General features: G+C 29.6%; 2 protein-coding genes across 6 annotated transcripts; both read left to right on the top strand.

Annotated features, from left to right (window-relative positions):
- Positions 1-5149: 5149 nt before the first annotated feature.
- LOC145187030 (uncharacterized) lies at positions 5150-8366 on the top strand. The gene is made up of 2 exons (XM_090095845.1): positions 5150-6308; positions 7183-8366. The coding sequence occupies exons 1-2, from the start codon at positions 5245-5247 to the stop codon at positions 8318-8320; spliced, it is 2202 nt and encodes a 733-aa protein (XP_089951971.1). The 5' UTR covers positions 5150-5244; the 3' UTR covers positions 8321-8366.
- Positions 8367-10631: 2265 nt separating this feature from the next.
- LOC145186569 (putative pre-mRNA-splicing factor ATP-dependent RNA helicase PRP1) lies at positions 10632-19378 on the top strand. 5 transcript variants are annotated; one of them, XR_016454964.1, is made up of 14 exons: positions 10632-10886; positions 11699-11918; positions 13244-13431; positions 13817-13949; positions 14083-14328; positions 14435-14689; positions 15374-15486; positions 15808-15953; positions 17118-17317; positions 17459-17573; positions 17763-17953; positions 18530-18580; positions 18767-18912; positions 19027-19378. XR_016454964.1 is itself a non-coding variant. In XM_080062712.2 (14 exons), the coding sequence occupies exons 1-14, from the start codon at positions 10795-10797 to the stop codon at positions 19130-19132; spliced, it is 2175 nt and encodes a 724-aa protein (XP_079918838.2). In that variant the 5' UTR covers positions 10632-10794; the 3' UTR covers positions 19133-19378. The 5 variants fall into 5 exon arrangements, 2 of the variants coding, with proteins under 2 accessions (XP_079918838.2, XP_089951972.1); XR_013846693.2 differs by having other exon boundaries at positions 18477-18580; positions 18794-18912; XR_016454963.1 differs by having other exon boundaries at positions 18477-18580.
- The last annotated feature ends 11 nt before the right edge of the window (positions 19379-19389 follow it).

Raw genomic sequence — 19389 nt, 5'->3', positions numbered from 1 at the left:
ATAATCAACAAATTTTCAGTTTTACCCATCTTTAGGCGTGAATTCATTCCAAAAAGTCTTAATTCAAGCTCCCTTTTTCTCCTTTAAACTAGCAATTCATCGGATGTAATGAGTGATGAAACTTTTGCTGCTTGTTTTGGTTTTTTTTTACTCTGAAGCTTTTGCTGGAGTGACAAATACTGACTCGAAAACACTGTTAATCGTTCGCAAAGGTTCTTGAACTGGTGTTAAAATTGTCTGATTATTTTCAATTGTGGATTTTGGCTGCGTAAAATTCCCATTACTTACTGGAATTTCATCTAATGACATTTCTAGAACCATCTTCTATTCCCGAGTTGGGGGATCAACACTCTCTAATTTGTCCACATTCTTCTGCCGGTAATAAAGTAAGGCTTCATGTTCTATTTGACCTGTCCAGTACATAAGATTACAATCGGACTTACTTATCAATTGGACTTACTAGTTCTGCTATAACCGGAATTTCGGCGGATTCTTTGGGATTCATTTGAATTTCATTTTCTTGTAAACTTTACGGAACTTTTGCTAGATACAAATTTTCTAGTAAAAAAAGAGCACAAGCAGTAGCATTTAAATCCATTTGCTTTTAAAGTTAGATTTTCCTGTGTTTTAGTAATTGCAATACGGAGCAGGGGGGGGGCACAAATTTCCTTTTTGGTAGAACAATTCCAAGGTTTTACATTCTCCATTCTGTGACTATGTCGGTCCAAATGTCTTTTGCTAAATGAATAAAAACTCGGTCCAATGTCGGTACAAAATGGGTACAATTAGGTGGTAATCAAATGATGACAATAGCATTTTCGCGGCAAATGTGATTTGTGGCCATCTACAAAAAGAATTATTGGCAATATGACATTATTTTTTCTTAAAAATTCAACGAAAGTTCTAGATATATAATTGTAAGATGTTTGGGATATCTTGTAAACTTTAGCTGATTTACCTAATCTTTTGGAAAGTCAGCTGCAATTTCTGGTGAAATTCGTCGTTTAGTTCAACCTTGTGTTCATTGAATAAGGATTGCTCGACCTTGTGTTCGCTGAACAAGAGTTGTTTTCGGTATTTTATAAAATTTAGGTGCTGCTAAATTGTCATGGTCTTCTGTTTTATTTTATCCAATGCTTTATCCATATCTTGTTGTGAATATAGCTTGTAAGATCTTTTTGGACCTAAACAAAAAACTAAATTATTTTTGTAAGGCTTTGACTTTCTTTTGTATACGGTAAAAAAAAAAAAAAGGAAAAGAGGTTACATCTTTCGTAAAAATATTCGTTTTCACGTGTAAATCAATTGTTTTAACATGAAAATTCCAAACTTCCCACGATCATGTGCCATTATTAATCAGGATAGTTTTTTAACGATATGATTTTCAGAATAAAGAACCTAATTCTTGACCATACAATTTTTGATGCAATGTTCAATATGGCATCAGCTTATATTGACTATTCACATCTCAGTTGAACTAAGACCCTGATTGTTTGAGTTCTCCACCAATCCAGTTAATTTTTTGTGGATATATAATATCTAGTGAACATAAAAAAAATTATTTTCTCTTAATATTTATTTTGCATTATACAAAATTTATAATTTGTTACATTAGGACTTTCTTACAGCATATGACTTTGTTAGGTCACACCATGGTACAATTAAAATGTCTGTATAAAAGTTCATACTGATATCATAATCTTTTTCTTTCCTTTGTGCCTTTCAAGACTGATTCAAAGAGCGGCTGAAGACCTTTCTGGTATATTCCATTCAATAACGTCATGGAAGTGAGAGATTCTTTTGGACCAAAAAGATTGGATCGGCTTCGTGCGCCCCTGTCGACCTGGCGCCCCGGACAAAACAACCCAGTAGACCCCCCCTCACGGCGGCCCTGAGTACATCAACATGTTGTAAAAAGGTTTAAATCTAATCTCTCTACTGCACCTAGATCTACCTTATATGGTCCAAAGTAATATTTTAATATTTTTTAATAATTGAACGATCTTTACAATTTGGGAATAATATGCGGAACATGGGGTGAATTTAAAAACATTGTTACACAAAATCATGCTAATGTTCCTCCAGGTTTAACCGAGTTAAAAGAATACGAAAAGTTGGTATATCCAGAACAGGTAGAATATTTAGGAATTGAAGTTAAATGTAGTCTCTTCAATATGATTAAACATTCAGTTTCTAGAGTGTTTGAGTATCTTTTGGAGAATGAAGATAACTCTATCAAAGGTTTATCACAAGAGGAACATACATATTGTTAGCAAGGTGGGAGTTGATGGTCAATGTGACCAATCTAAGTTTTAAAGTGCAGAAATTAGAGGTATCGGTGATTAAACTGTGGATAGTATAGCATTTGTACTGTAGGAGATTTGAAGTGGAAAAAATTTAATATAGAAAACTTGTAATCCAAATAGTCAAGATACAAACTATTGTCTTATCTTTTGTTTTTTTAAAAAAGTCTGCTGGTTTTATTCAGGAGAAATTTGAACATTTATAAAATGAAATTTTGTTTTTAGAGAATATTAAGTTTACACTTCATGACAACACATTTTGTTGTAAATTAATTTTTGTCAACTATTTGTACCACAATTAATGATGATAAAACACTTAATGCTGTGGTATCAAAAATCCTTAAAAAAATGTATTGCATGACAGTGCTGTCATGTATATCTCGCAGGTTCTAAGGAATTTAATTTAAAAACCATATAGCAGACAGATAAAAATGTAAACAAGAATACAGAGGAAACTGGAGTTTTCATTTAAAGATGCATAGCATGGAATGGATCTTCAATACAAGCTCCCAGCAGTGAAACAAAGAAGAAAAATTCCACCGAAGAACAGCCAAGACTTTATTCAAAACAAAAAAAATTTCCAGCTTAAAATAAAGTTAAAAATAAGGGTCTTGTAAGGAAGAGAAGTGGTATATCCAATACTGGAAATGTTGCCCCAAAATTTTTTAATAATCCAGCAATCACTAGAGAAATTTTAAATCTGGATACCAGTATGTTAAAGCTATTAAGGGGCTTACTTATTGATATGAACAGTATGAACCTTGATAAGAAGGTTTATAAGTTATTATAAGAGTTCTTATTCTAATTCTTATATAATTCTTATTACTATATAATAAGAATATAGACCTACTTAATGTAAATGATAACTGGCAAAACCAATAAACTGTTAACCTAAGTGGCAGGGTACAAAGGATAACTCCATTCTTTTAATTTTATTTTCAAAGTGAGTTTTAATTTCTGACATTTGTTTCAGAAATAAATTAAAAACTATATGATGTTCATAAGTTCTTATTGATAAGAACTTATGAACCACAAGACAGGATATAAAAATTTTCAAGCAAAAATCTAAACATTTCTTTGGTTTCCTTTCTAACAAACAGCTTTTGAAAGTCATTTCAATGTCACAGTCTGTGCATACCATAAAATGGCGTTATATAACATAACATGGCATAACACAGCATGGCGTTCATGGTTCTTCTTTTACTAAATATTTTAAGAATCCAACAGGTTCTTCGTCTGAGATGTTTTTGTTGGCCTCAAATATGTCTAAAATCTTATTTCTGCTTAGTGATGCATAGTGCAATGTGTTGAAGGCTTATTGTAAATAAAAAATATTGCTCCACATAAGGATAACTGAGATATGTTTAGAATGTTAACTTTAGTTCAATTTCAATTACATCAACTTATTATAGTGAATACGCTTTTTTCTTGAATGTACAATTAATGAAAATGAGAATTTGATATAAGATTTATTCTCAAATAAATAGATTTATGTTTTAGGCTATACTATTTATCATAATATTTTAAAAAAAAATTAATTCTAATGTTTGTTGTTAAATATTTTTAGAAGTCAAAGAGCTATGGTTCATAATAAGAAAAGAAATGAAGAAAGTATCATTAAACCATGCTAAGCAAATCCAATTGATGCGCAACTTTAAAAAAATTCAATTGATGCGCAAATTTAAAAAAATGATTATTTTCATAGTCACATACTGTTAAATACTTGTGTTAGTATCAGAACTTTTATTCTGCATTTAAAGAGAGTAGAAATCCTGGAACTTTTAATCCATTTTTAGAAAATATCGTTTTTTTTTTTGTTTTTTTTTTTTTCTTTTAAATATATTTATATAAACGAACGATATCACATAATTGATGTCTTGTGAAAAAATTACTTCAAAATGTTGAACAGTTCTCTGATTATCAGGCTGTTCCTTTTTTATCTTCAGAGCTACGCATAGTACGTGGTTGTGGTCGATTGATGAGATTAGACATTGTGCGACATTGAGTCCCGGATATGGTTGGTTTCATATGCGGCTGAAAAATCAGATTCATCAATAATATGGACGAATGTTCATCATGTTTCATTATGTAGCAACGGTACAATAGAAAATGGTGTTTCAAGATAGAATGACTTCATGCCGTTTACTTTCTTATAACACAAACATCCTCCTTTCAAAAGTAAAAGTCATACATTTGTTTTGCTGACAAACTACACATGTTGTTTTTCTAGCGCCGCCATCTTTCTAATATTTCCAATAGCCCTAAATAATTTGAAGATTTGTCTTGGTCACCAAAAAGCATTCAAAAATACTTCGCATAAGATTTTTGTCCTTCGAAATCGCGCATTTTACCTGAACATGTTTAATATTACATCCACAAACGTAGCAAAAATAATTCGCTAGTAATTTATGTCTTCAGTTTTTTTCTCTTTCAAATTTATGAAAGTGTAAGAGTAACAATATTTCAATTATGTTTTTTTATTGATGTATACCTTTTTTAGTCTACAGAGTTGAAACCTCTCTAATGGGGAAGTGAAGGGCTTCTATCTTTATTCCCCAGAAAATCTGTAAGTTGCTTTTTCCAAAGATTGTATTCTAACCAAGGAGCTCTTTTTTTGGTCAACTCTTTAAACGATATTTTCTCATATTAAGTGTTCCTTTTTTGTAAGTATAAAGCAACCACGCAAGTCTTAAAAAATTGAGAATAGGGATGAACGAGCAAAAGCTGTGAAAAATATTGAAATACTTTTGTTCTGTTTTGTTTTAAATTTACTTTAAAAAGTCGCACGAATAAAGATTTAAAGTTTTTTTTTGGGTAATCGAGTTCGCTCACTTTAGAATAGTTTGCAGCATATTATAACTCATTTTAACATCAATGGTTTTTTGCCAAATAACATTAAACTCGTGTAAGCTACATTAGATTTTTCTTCTTCAAAAAAAAGATGAACAACGTTCCTAGCAGACATACAAATTTACCACCGTTAATAACAATGCGTCCTACAAAGTATAATTTGGAAAACGAGACCTCTCTAAAAAGACCGACGACGTCGACTTGTACGTCAGCAAACCTGTATAGCATACCTCACCTGCAAATGAAAAATGGGACTTCTATAATCTATTCCACTTATTCTGAATTACCTGAAGGAACAACTGTGGATCTAGATATTCTAAATAAGTTAAAGAAACATAGTGAAGGTAATGATATTTTGTTTAATTCAACGAAAGAATTCATTTCAAACTTATCAGCAGAAGCAACTCGAGCTAGTTTTTCAGAAAATCTTACGCAAAATCCATCCAGCGATGAAAAGGTATTACCCAATTATATTAACAAAATAACCAGTGGAATAGAAATAAAAAGATTTGCTCCTGATGTAAAAGGATTACTTTCTAGTATGTCATCTCTTAAAAAGTCTTCAGATGCTAATCATCCCACAAAAAGCTTTCCAGGTAACTCAAGTAGCAATCAGCTTTATCCAACTACAACTTCATTGTCTAGTTTTGTATCTTCTGCTACCAGTTTAACAAAACCTGAGTTTATTCGGTCAAGCCAAGGTAGATCACACTCTGGATCAATGGTCAAAGTTCCAAAAGATCTTCTGGCCGCAAGCATCAAAAAAACAATTACAAACAATTCATTTTCAAATCTTTCAAAGACATCACAATCAACTGTTCAAAAAACATCGATCTCAACCATATTGAATGTTTGTTCCAAAGCAGCTGTAACAAAGTCAGAGAATTTAAATTGTTCTGAAGCAAAAGAAACAAATGGTGCAAATACAACAGATTATCAAAATAAACAAAATGACTTCTTTAGATATGGGTCAGATCATAGGCATACAGTTTCAGCTCACAATTCCTTTCAAGCACAATCACTAGTTGAAGACTTCAAACCTTCAACAGACACCTTTCAAGCCACGCAAACAAAATGCTCCTCGTTCGTTCTCAAAAATCCCAAGCGAATTTCTGAGAGACGATACGCAACAGATGAGAAACAAGAACCTGCAAAGTAAGAAAACCATTAATCAATATTTTTGTAAACTTATAGCTATAACTTATCACGCATGCGTTCTAATAATAGTACTTATATCTACTTTATTTGATTTAATTAAATACGATTTTTTATTATTACTATTTGAATAAAATAATCTGATGAAAAAACTTCGCGTTCAAAGCAAATCCGTACCAAAGTTTAGTGTAATTAGAAGTTGGTTGAAAGAGTCGAAAACAAATCGAGTACTAAGTATGATTAATGCGCATTTAAGCTTTGGCACCACAATCAAATCTATGTTTTTTTTAATATTCAGACCAGAAATAAAGTTGTTTGATGAAAATACAGACCACCAAACGTTTTGTGCCGAACAACTTGACTGACCCTTTGACTGAGGTTCAGTTGTTTTTTGAGCAAATTTTTGAGCATTGCTTCTCTCACTGCGAGGTCTGCGTTCAAGATATTTATTTTGATGAAATAAATATCTTGAACGCAGGCCTCTTAGAATGGTGATTTATCTTGAAATAAGAAAATTACTTTTTGATGTCTGCTGTTATCTAATATAATCTATTTGTTATCAAATATAATGTACCTGATGTTTATATTACAGTCGAAAGTCTTGTACGCACGACAGAGGGGGAGAGGTATTAGGGTAAAAAGTCTGACCAAAGTATTGAAACTTATATATATATATATATATATATATATATATATATATATATATATATATATATATATATATATATATATAGAGAGAGAGAGAGAGAGAGAGAGAGAGAGAGAGAGAGAGAATTTTTATATACGTGTTTAATTATTTGTTTGTGTATACAGAAGCTTTATTTTCTTCGCAGTTTAATAAGTAAAGCTGATTATCTTTCTTTTTATCATTTAGTTTTACGGAATTGTATGAAAATGCAAAACGAAATTTGCTTAATATTTGCATTGAAACCCACAACATATTTAACGTGAAGAAAGAAGATAGTAAGGCATCAACTTTTTTAGAAAGCCCTTCAAAAAAATGTTACCGAGTTGAACATCAAACTTTTAAATCTGAAGAAAATAAAAATGAAGAGCTCAGAGAAAAGGAATATGGTACAGAAAAAATTGTTAGTCTAAAAAGACACTTACTCAACGTTGAAGACAGATCTAATAAAACTAACGAATTTCAAAGAGAAAAATTAAAACCTTTGCATGTCGAACCCCCTAGCTTTTTTGGTAACGGGACAAAAACATACAGACCATTAAATAACGGAACACCAGAATGTGCTGAGGGTTTAAATAAGAATATACAACTAGTAGAAACCAAGTTTTTTGATGAAAAAGAATCTTCTCGTAAAAGCTTATTAGATGAGAAATGTTCTTTTTTTGCGAAATTGGAGAATCCATTTGATAATAATAGATTTTTTAGAGATCAACATTCCTCTATGAAATGTCTAGAATTTGATCGTTCCTTAAAAGAACAAATTTTTCAGAATAATTGTCTCGATTATTTTGATTCGCGTTTGTATAACGCAAGGTTTTACCAAGCAATGAACTATTACCATTTTTATTACAAACAAGAGTTAGGCAATTTGGTAGATGAGAGTGATTCAAAGAATTGCAAAGAAGATAAAATAGAAAACGAAACAAAAGTTGATGAAACTTGCTTAACAGACATCACAAAAAAGGAAAAAGATGATATAAAAGAACAATGGAAAGAGCAAATATCAACAAAGCCAATTGAGTATCCAAAAAATAAAACTTTAACAGTTGAGAGTAAAAAAATTGATTTACTTACTAAAAAGTCTACTCCGCCGAATTCTGCCGAGAAGAAAAGAAAGGTCCTCAAATATCGACCCTACAGCCTAAGACAACGAATTAAAGCGGCCAGAGAAGCGTTACTTCTTCAAAGCGAAAAGCCACCCGAAGAGTGTAATTTTGTATTGAAAACCTATAACGAGCGAACTGCAACACAAAAAGAATGGTTCCTTGCACAGTTCGATCTGAGAAGAATTTTAAAGAGAAAAGAACCGAAAGAAAAAATTGTTTAAACCTTTTTTTAGGTCTTTTTTTAAAAATAAATCTTTCTTTCTGGAATTTCCCATTTTATTTTTCCATTTATTTATTTCTATATATATATATTTTTTAGTCTGTTTTTTTATTTATTTATAAAGATTATCAAAAATGATGTAAAACTATTTTTGATTATCCTTAAAATTAAATTTTTGGATATATGCCTCGGACAAACCTTTTCATCATTTATACAAGTTCTTCCACAGTTATTAAACCATCTACAGTTATTAAACCGTCTTAATATGATTGTCTGATATTTGTTTACGGCTTTTAATTCTTACGACTCAATTGCCAATGTTGGTTAATTCTACTGTTTTTTTTTTTTGTTTTTTTTTTCTCATGGGCTTCTTAAATTCTTTGAGGATGACTTCGATGTAGTTACAGTAGTGTACCAAGGAGGGTGGTTCGCTCTGGATGTCACCCACATTGGGGTGATAACCGACTCCTCAACTTCTAAAACAAACAAAAGTACAAAGTTGGGAAAAAAAGCTAGCATAACTTTATTTTTTTTGAAGGTTTTCGAAGATTGAAGTCTCTTCGAGATGTGGTTTCATTACTTATCGTGCAAACAAATAGTTTGCTTTTGGCAAATACTAAAGAACTGAAGTTAGCTACATCAAAAATTACGAACTCTTATGATGAGGTCTCAGAAACAACATTACGTTTGGAGATACCAAGATTGCGAAGACACTTAACCCTTTTGGGCACTTTGCATAGTGCACTGGACATTGTCTTTTTACAAAAAGTTTTTACAAAAAAAAAATTTTAACAAAAAAAGTTTTTATAAAAAAAAAAGAGTTGACTCATACAATATAAACATTATTTGTGTAAAGTTTCGGTAGAAATGCGTAACTCTAAGTACCTCGTGCATTAAAGGGTTAAAAGCTGCTAATGTTACAGTCTCTGGTATCCCTAGAACTTTTAAAAGTTTATAGTCGAATAAGATTTTACAGAATCTCTTCCAAATCTAATGACTAGACTGAAATTGTTTTTGAAAGTTTGCGTGTCATCAGCATCGTGTGAAAGGAGGTTCAGTAAACTAAAATTTATAAAAGCTACTTACGGGCGACAGAATCGCTGCTTCGCAATTTTAGCATATTAGCCATAGAACAAGAGGCAACACAATATATAAATTTTGATGACGTTTTTTTCAGAGTTGGCAGGGGCCAAAGCCAGAAAGAAACACCACCAACATCCACCCCGGGTGCCATGTGAGCTAGCTATGTCACTATAAACTTAGATCCTTTTCTAAAAGGTTTCATTGCCAAATATTTATCCAAAGAAGAATTTATAAAAGTGGTGAAAAGTTTGTCATCTTAACTAATGCCTATGATAAGTCATTTCATTTTTAATTTTCATAAAAAATATACTAAAACAAATTTTTAAATTCAGCAGTTATATTGTATTTATAGTTTAAAAGTCAACAAGAGTGCTACGGAAGTCAACAAGAAGCTGCGGAAGTCAATAGTGAAACCTTTTCTGGTCATTTAATGTCTAGTGCTGGTTTTAAACCAGTGACGTTGATTTCTTTTTATTTCGCAACCAAATTTTTCACTAAAAAATATTTTCCACAACGAGGTTTTCGTTTTGCAACTTTTACTCACTTTCACGATGGTATTTTCATTAAAAAAAAACAAAAAAAAACAACAACAGCTCTGATACAAATTCGGGGTTAACATGCCGAAAAAAGTAGAAAGGAAAATAAGAGATGGTAGAAAGGAAAATAAGAGATGAAACGTCACATCTTATGAAATGTACAGGTATTAAAGCTGAAAATACCTGTTACAACTTATTAAAAAATACCCCTAACTTCTCTTGTAAATGAGTAAGTCTTAAATGGTAATACAGAACGTTCTATTGTGTTGAGACGGTACAAACAAACCAAAAAATAAACCAAAAAATCGAATTTTTGGGTTCAGTAATTCATACTTTTCAAAATAAAGAATAAAAAAAGTTTTATTCTCACTTATTTGAGATCATAGATACAATAAACTTCAATAAAAATTTGAACAGAAAATTTTTTGTTCTATTTTTGCTAAACTTATTTTCATTAAACAAATGGAGAAAAATCAAGTGCGAGACTTTGACGTCTTGGGGTATTTTTATAAATAACATATTCTTACCGAAAACACTTTTCAAAATGTAAATAATGTTTTTCTAGTCTGAAATATTCTTTATATCAGAAACGAATCACGAAAAGAAAAAAAAAAATGTAAAAAAAAAAAAAAAACTATACCGCCTAACCAAAAATCTTTTACAAAAAAAAATTTTTTTCGGTACCGGCAAATACATTCAAAAGAAAAGAAATCACCTGATAAACTTCGCGGCATCAGTGGATCTCTGAAGTTGTCTACACCACATGGTTCTCTGGACCACACTACTTTAGATCACTTTCACACAACATTTTAAAACACTAAATACAGGTCTACTCTTTTTTCTAGAAGCATTCATAATGTCGGATCGTAAACGAAGGCTAGATGTTGATGGGTCTTCCTCAAAACGTAGCAGAGAAGAAGAAATGCGAAAGCAAGTCCTCTCAAGCAGGTAAACTATTTACAAAAATATTTTATTCATTGATATGGCATATCATCTGAAATAAATAAATTTTATAACATAAAAAAATGTGCTACATCATACAAAATCTATTGTACTAATGGTTTGTTTTAAAGTTTTAAAATTACAAGATAGTTTGCTAACATTTATATATTGAACAAGAAAATAAATGAGCATTTTTAAGATGTGTCAAATCCGAAATGTCAAGTTACGGTTTTTGATATATCAGTAAATGTGTGTGGGAGAGAGGTAAAAGGAAATCCATGACAGTTTTAATTTACCTAAACTTAGTTAAGTCCAAACTTATTTTGCATTTTTTAAAAAAGTTATTTAAATAACATATTAGAAAATGCAGTTGTGGATTGGAAAAGAAATAGTATTTATTGTTCAGTTGTCTTATTTTGACATGTTTAACATACTTCTATTTCCAGTTAACACCTTTTTAAAAATCTAAAGTATTTTCAGATAAAACTAAAAAAAAGACCAATAAATTTTAATGTAGAAAAGTACTGAACTTTACATACATTACTAAGTATAACTATCATGATAGAATTGACTAAATAAACCTTTTAAATATATAAATAAAAAAAGGCTTACAGTCTTATTGCTGCTAGTGTTTTAATAGTTGCACAGAAAAAAGATTCAAAAAGCATATGATTAAATCAATATATTTAATTTAATTTTTTAGTTAATTTTATTGTTGATTGATTATGAGAATTTAATTTCTAATTTATTTTTGTTTTATAAGCTAAAAAAAAGATAAATAAAAAACTATTTTATAGAAAAACAAACTTTTCTCTTAGTCTACAGCTTCCTCCTCAAATGGCAATTACAAGTTTGAAGGAAACCTGCCCAAAGTTGAATCCATTCACACAAAAGCCCTTTAGTGAACGATTTCACACTATTCTCAAACGAAGGTTACAGCTTCCTGTGTGGGAATATCGAGATGAATTTCTAAAGATAACTAAAGAAAATCAATGCATTGTTTTAGTTGGTGAAACTGGGAGTGGAAAAACAACTCAGGTATTTCAAAATGCAAAACTACTTAACTTTCTTAACTTATGTATGAGTAAAGATTTATTACTAATATATATTTATCCTTTTTTACTAATATGTACCCAACTAAAAAACATTTGATTATATCTATTGTTAATGCAATCAATAGTTATACTTAATATTAGTACAATAAACAGACATACTAAATGTTAGTATAATAAACATACTGCTTTAATTTCATGAAAAATTGGAGGGAATATGGACACTTTAAAAAATTCAGGTTTCTTATTTAAAAGATAGTTGGTTGAAAACCATTGATTACTTACAGTACTTAGTCCTATACTGAAGAACAAATACTGGAGATAATTGATGCAATTAACCAAGCTCTCAGCATTATTAAAGCTCCTAAAAGTTTCAGAATTTTATAAAAAAAAGTGCAATGTTTTGTTCAGTACCAAAGTATTGTGTTTTTTAGATTTGTTACATGAGCTGTCATTGATTAGTTAATTAAGGAGTGGTGTTTTGATGTTATTTTAAAAAATGGGAGTTCTTTCAGAGTTTTCTTCTAATACTGTAATGTGAATCAACATTTTCTTTTGCTTTAAAATTTCCTTAATTTCCAAATGCTTTGGTTGTGCTTTTTTTAAATAAAATATCTAGACTTAATTGTCACAACAGGATGTTGAATTTTTTGACAAAAACTGCCCATACAAAACCTGTTGATGAATTAACCATATACAATGTGTATATGGTTAATTCATCAACAGGTTTTAAATTTAAATTTTTAAAAGCATGTTTTATAATATTTGTCATTAGTTAGTCATTAGTGAGTATGTGTGAATAATAAAAATTCTAGTGTAGTTTTTTTTCTCTCCAAGAAATATTTCTTACATGGTTTCTTGTATTGCTTTAAAAAAGAAAAGTTTAAATACTTTTTAAATCTTTTTATTTATTTAGTTTTTCTTTATATATAAATTGTATTGAGTTTACATTTCATAATTATAATAAATTTTGCTAGGATTTAGCATAAATTTAACATAATTTTCAATAGATACAGAAGGTATTGAGCATACTATCTGTATCTATTGAGTTGAGTTTTTCTTTAGCATGTTTTTGATGCTGTTGTTATTTTTGTTGAGATAACTAGTAAAAACTTAGCTGATTTTCTAGTTTTTCAATCCGAAACTAAACAATAGAAATTCCAAGTAAAAAAAATTTTTTAAATTATCTTTGGTGGGAAAGGTATTAGTAAATGTATTTTAAAAAAATACAAAATAAAAGTGACAACAGGGTATTTAAATTTGAAGATATTAAGACAAAAGAAAAATTTAAAATTACTCTTTGTTTTAAAGATTCCTCAATGGTGTCTTGATCTTGTAATGATGGGGCGACGCAAACATGTTTGTTGTACACAACCACGCAGAGTCGCTGCAATGAGTGTAGCCCAGCGTGTTGCTGATGAGATGGATGTTATTCTTGGACAGGAAGTTGGTTATTCAATTCGATTTGAAGACTGCTCAAGTGCTAGGACAGTAATGAAGTAAGAAGTTTTCTGTAAAGTTTTTTCAGTTACATTGCTGTTTTAGTTTGATGTTCTCATTTACATTGTTAAACTTCTTTTCATTTCCTTTTTTCTAAATTTTATTTGTTTAAAAATAGTTAATCAAGTATCCAGTATAGAAACACAACATTTGGTTTTTGTAATATAAATTATTTTGTGAGTTTGAATATTGAATAGTTACCTATGTTACTTAATTATAAAACAGGCCTTAGTAACATTAAAATTTCAAGATAACAACTTCACTTTTCAACATTATTATTCTTTATTTTATCAATTAAAAATTTTATAAATTTTAATGGCATTAAAAAAAGGCCTTCATTCAACTCTAAAATTTCCTAGCAGCTTTATGTAAACCTTTCTTTAGGTATATGACAGATGGTATGTTGCTTCGAGAAGCAATGACAGACCCCCTATTGGATAGATATGGAGTAATATTGCTTGATGAAGCCCATGAAAGAACATTAGCTACTGATATTCTTATGGGTTTAATCAAAGAGGTTTGGAAGCAGAAATTTTAATCAGTTTTTTTTCAAGTATTATGTTTTGATCTAAACAAGCTTTTGGTCATTATAGTTGTTTATCTAAACATTTATATAATGAGTCTTTAAAGTGTTTCATTTTTTAATGTAGGTTATAAAACAAAGACCAGACTTAAAGGTGATTATTATGTCTGCAACATTAGATGCTGGTAAATTTCAAGATTATTTTGATAATGCTCCTTTGCTCACTATACCCGGTCGTACATTCCCTGTTGAAATTTTTTATACACCTGAACCAGAGCGAGATTATCTTGAAGCAGCTATAAGAACTGTTGTGCAGATTCATCTGTGTGAAGAACAAGATGGTGATGTGCTTCTTTTCCTCACTGGACAAGAAGTAAGGAACTTATAATTTTTTAGTCCTCTAGCGACAGCTTTGCTAGTTCAAAGTTGTTTTGCTGTTTAATTTTGATTCTTTAATTTAAAGTCTTTCTGCAATATAGGAAATTGATGAGGCTTGCAAACGTATTAAAAAAGAAATTGATAATCTCGGACCAGAAGTTGGTGAAATGAAAATCATACCATTATATTCCACTCTTCCTCCCCAGCTTCAGCAGCGTATATTTGAAAGTGCTCCTCCTACAAAGCCTAATGGTGGAATAGGAAGAAAGGTTGTGGTCTCAACAAACATTGCAGAGACATCATTAACAATTGATGGTGTAGTTTTTGTAATTGATCCTGGATTTTCAAAGCAAAAAGTAAAATTCATTTTTTTCTCCTTTACGTATTACTTTTTTTTAATAACATCTAAAATATTAAATTTTCTAATTTTCTAATTAAGATAAAAATTTATTTGCTTTTAAATTGTTAATGATTTAGACTCTTTCGTTTGGAATACTTTACAAATTAATCTATTATTTAATGCATTTCAAATTTAAAAAATATATTAATTTGAAACTACTTTAATCAAATCTTCAGATAATTGCCTGATCAATTAAGTGACACAGGGGAATGATTGAATGTAATTTAAATGTGGTAATCATAAGTTTTACCCCCTTCTTTAATATCAAAATAAAGCTTTTAACTACTGTTCTTTATAGTAAATATACTTATATTTCAAGTATATAAAAAAATTCAAATCAAGAAAATTCAAATAAATGATTTTAAAAAGGCAATGCATTCAAACAGCATTAACTGTTCTTTCTGAAATATTACTACATGATTTGTCAAGCTAAGTTTAAAGAACTTCAAGTGTGTGTTAATGAGCTCTAGCAAAAGGAAAATTAAAAAAAAAAGAAAAAAAATGAATGCATGTCATTCAATTTATTTAGTCAAAATTTGCTGGTTTACAGAACTTATTACAGAACTTTTGAACTGTTATAAAATTCTTATTTTCATTAAAAAATTTTGTAGCCGAAATTCCTATCTTTATTTGCCATTAGGTATATAATCCTCGTATTCGTGTGGAGTCACTCCTTGTATCTGCAATTTCCAAAGCTAGTGCACAACAACGAGCTGGACGAGCTGGAAGGACAAGACCTGGAAAGTGTTTCAGGTAAGAATTGTTTTGATTTTGTTAGTGACAAGCAATTAATCTTTAGATTTTATGAATCATTTTTTAAAAATTTTTCTGATATTGAGTTATTTACAAATAAAAGAATATTTTATTCTTTTGGCTTTAAAATTTGATTAGACATTTTAAAATTAGATTAGACATTTTAAAATTTCAACAATATATAATAATTTCAAGTTAACATATTTTTTTAGTTCATACATTTTTGTTTTTGTTGCATAGGTTTAGGGTAAAAATCAATTCAATTTGATTTGATTTGATTTTTTTTGTTTTGTTTTATGTTAAAAAACTGTTTAATTCCAGGTTGTACACAGAGAAAGCGTACAAATCTGAAATGCAGAGTAATACCTATCCTGAAATATTGCGATCAAACCTGGGTACTGTTGTATTGCAGCTTAAAAAGCTAGGAATCGATGATTTGGTGCACTTTGATTTCATGGATCCTCCTGGTTAGTTGTTTTGGCATTAAACTTTGGCAACCAAACCTTCATTTAAATAAAACCTGCTTTTATTTGTTTGTTTTGAGCTCATTTTACTGAAAAAATGGCACACTAAATAAAAATAACATCAAACTAAAACAGATATTGAGAAAAAGATATTGAGTAAATACTTACAAGTTTTGAAAGAGCAAAAATTAAATGTGCAAAATTGAAATGAAAATGAACAACAAAATCCTTAAGTTAAAATATCAGCAGAGATACAACTGATAATGGTAAGACAAGGGTTTAAAACATTCCCCTTTATTAATATAAAGAAGCATTTTAAAGATTTTTTTATATAGTTATACTCACCATTAAGGGTAATGAAAATGATTTTCAAGATATCTGAAAATTTAAACTCAAGATTTATTGTTTTAGTATTTTACTGCTATTTTTTAAAAAACAGTTATGAAGATTAAATGCTCTTCGCAAGCAGTAAATAAAAGTCAGTTTAGTGACTTATATGAAAAATTTGAGAATAACTAAATTCTTTTAGCTTTATAAGAGAAATCAATTTTTTTTAAAAAAGTTAATATATTAGTTGGCTCAATGTAAAAGTCAAAGTTGCTTTCTTAAACCCTTCTAAATTGCTCAACTTATGCACTGGTATATAGAGCACCTTTGATTCAAAATTTTGTTTGAAAACAATCTTATGTATATTTTAAATATTGAAGTGCTTTTCAGTATTCCATTAGAATTAATATTTAAAGATTTGAGTTCTGATGCTGCATTAAATCCACTATCTGATGTTTGACCTTAATGACATTTATAAAAGTGCTCAAATGTTTTATTCATCAAATAAGTTAATATTAAATCTAAAAAAGTGCTTCTTAATCTAACAAAACTGCTACAGCATATCTCTAATACTATATATAACATTTAGAATAGAAATGCTTTACTATATTTATTTTTAATATGTTAAAAAAAACATATAGTAAAAAAATATAGTCTTTATAATAATCTTTTATCACTCAAGAAGACAAAAATAGTCATCTGTGTAAAATACACATCAACTTATACATGACTATAAAACATCAATGTGCATTTTTCAGTCTATAATAGATTGATTTATTCACATAATGATATCTTAGTTAACTGACAGGAATTAATGGATTTTTTCTGGATTTTTTTTAGCACCAGAAACATTAATGAGAGCTCTTGAGCTATTAAATTATTTACAAGCACTTGATGATGATGGTGACCTCACAGAGCTTGGGTCTATGATGGCTGAATTTCCACTGGATCCGCAGCTAGCTAAGATGGTTATAGCAAGTACTGATCATAATTGCTCAAATGAAGCTCTTTCAATTGTGGCCATGTTATCCGTTCAACAGGTATTTACATTGATATCGGTAATGGTTTGATTATAGGCATCAGCCATTTAGTTTATCTTAAACAAGTTTATGTAAATGATTTTTAAGGTTCCATTGTCAGAAAGCAACATCTAACTTTAAGAATGACGGTTTCTATTTTAGATTTTTATGCGACCAAATGATGCTAAGAAGGCTGCTGATGAAGCAAAGATGAAGTTCGCACATATAGATGGTGATCATCTTACATTACTCAATGTTTACCATGCTTTTAAACAAAGTAAGTTTTTTTAATTTTTGAATAAGATGCTTAAACTGGTTTTAAAATGAAAAATAAGTTTAAATTCTATATAATTTCTTTCTAATTTTTTGCATCATTTAAGTATTGGTTTTTTAAATTATATTTAATCAAGAGTAAAAAATGTTTTTCATGTTTTTTTAACATTAATTTTGCAATTTTCTAATTTAGATCATGAAGAGGCTCAATGGTGTTATGATAATTTTTTAAATGTTCGATCCCTGAAATCTGCAGACAATGTTCGCCAACAGTTAGCACGCATCATGGACAGATTTAGTTTAAAGCGAACAAGCACGGATTTCAATAGCCGTGATTACTATGTTAACATAAGAAAAGCACTTGTAACAGGATTTTTCATGCAGGTAATTTTTTTTTGCTTGAAGTTTCTCTGTTTAATTATTCAAATATAGGTTTAAAAACTTTGTCTTTGATGGGGATAAATTGTGTTATGACATTCACTGATATATTGTCCTTGCAGAGGTTTGTGTTCAATTTGGTACAACTGAATGAAAAAAGCACCAGCTCGTCTTTTGCTATTAAAAAATGAGACCTTTTTTACTTATAAAAAGCTACAGTTTTATATTAGGAGTATCACAAAGGGGAATAATCTAAGAAATGGTTTTTAAAATTTTTACGTTAGGTTTGTTATCTTTAACTTTTTAAAAAATTTAAATTTGTAAAGAAAAAAAATTTAAATTTCTTTGGAATTATTGTCCAATTAATCTAAAAAATTTTAGTTGTAAAGTTCATTAAATTATACTGGTAATAAAAGTTTTAACAGAACAAAAATGCTTAGTAAATACTTACTTTAAAGTCCAGGCTATTTATCACTGACTGTCATAACAAAACCTTTGTGTGAAGGGGGTTTTGGTGTTCCGTTTTAAGGTGTGGTCATACATACTTAATCTAATGTGTAAAATATCGTTGATGTGCAACAGATTGCTCACTTGGAAAAGACTGGCCACTACTTGACAGTCAAAGACAACCAGGTATGTTTCAACTATAGTTTTTTCTGTGTGATTATTATAACATTTGTAGTAAGCCTGTTTTATTCACAAGTAAGCAAACTTTAATGGTGTTCAAAAGAAAAGCTGAAGGTAAAAATTGATGTTTCTAGAGAATAGCTTTTACATCACAGTAATAATTAAAGGTTTAATTAGAGTATGTTATTACAGATATTTCTGCTGTGACATGCAATATAGGTAGTGCAACTGCATCCTTCTACTTGTCTTGATCACAAGCCTGAATGGGTACTTTATAATGAGTTTGTTCTCACCACAAAAAACTACATTCGTACATGTACAGATGTAAAAGCAGAATGGTAATTTTCTTTTTTTAAACTCAGCTAAATAAGAATACTGAGTGTTAATTTAAAATTTTTAGATTTAAAAATTTACAAATCATGGATAGTGAGTGAAATAAATTCTGTTTTTAGGTTGATTCAATTATCTCGACAATATTATGATCTTCGGAACTTCCCCAACTGTGAAGCAAAGAAGGTGCTGGAGCGTGTTGTTGAAAGGATGGGAAAAGAGAAATGAACTGAATCTCCTTCAAAAAATAGAACTTTGTCAGAAATTTCTCAAAAATAAATGAGATGAAGCAATGTACATTCATAACTCTTGGAACTTTTCTCTGTGAATTATTCGAAATATTCATAATTATTTGTGTTTGTAGCATTTGGTAAAGTTTTACAAATAACTTTATATTTTATGTGCATCATACCTTCAAACACAAAATATGTACAAAAATTCTGCAATGTAAAAAAGTGAAAAATTTGTTTCAAATGACCTTTTCA

Source organism: Hydra viridissima, unplaced genomic scaffold (assembly GCF_058129835.1).
Source record: "Hydra viridissima isolate aposymbiotic clone 2 unplaced genomic scaffold, HvirCarnegie_v1 scaffold_8, whole genome shotgun sequence".
Lineage (NCBI taxonomy): Eukaryota > Metazoa > Cnidaria > Hydrozoa > Anthoathecata > Hydridae > Hydra > Hydra viridissima.
This window is presented reverse-complemented; position numbering and strand designations above follow the sequence as displayed.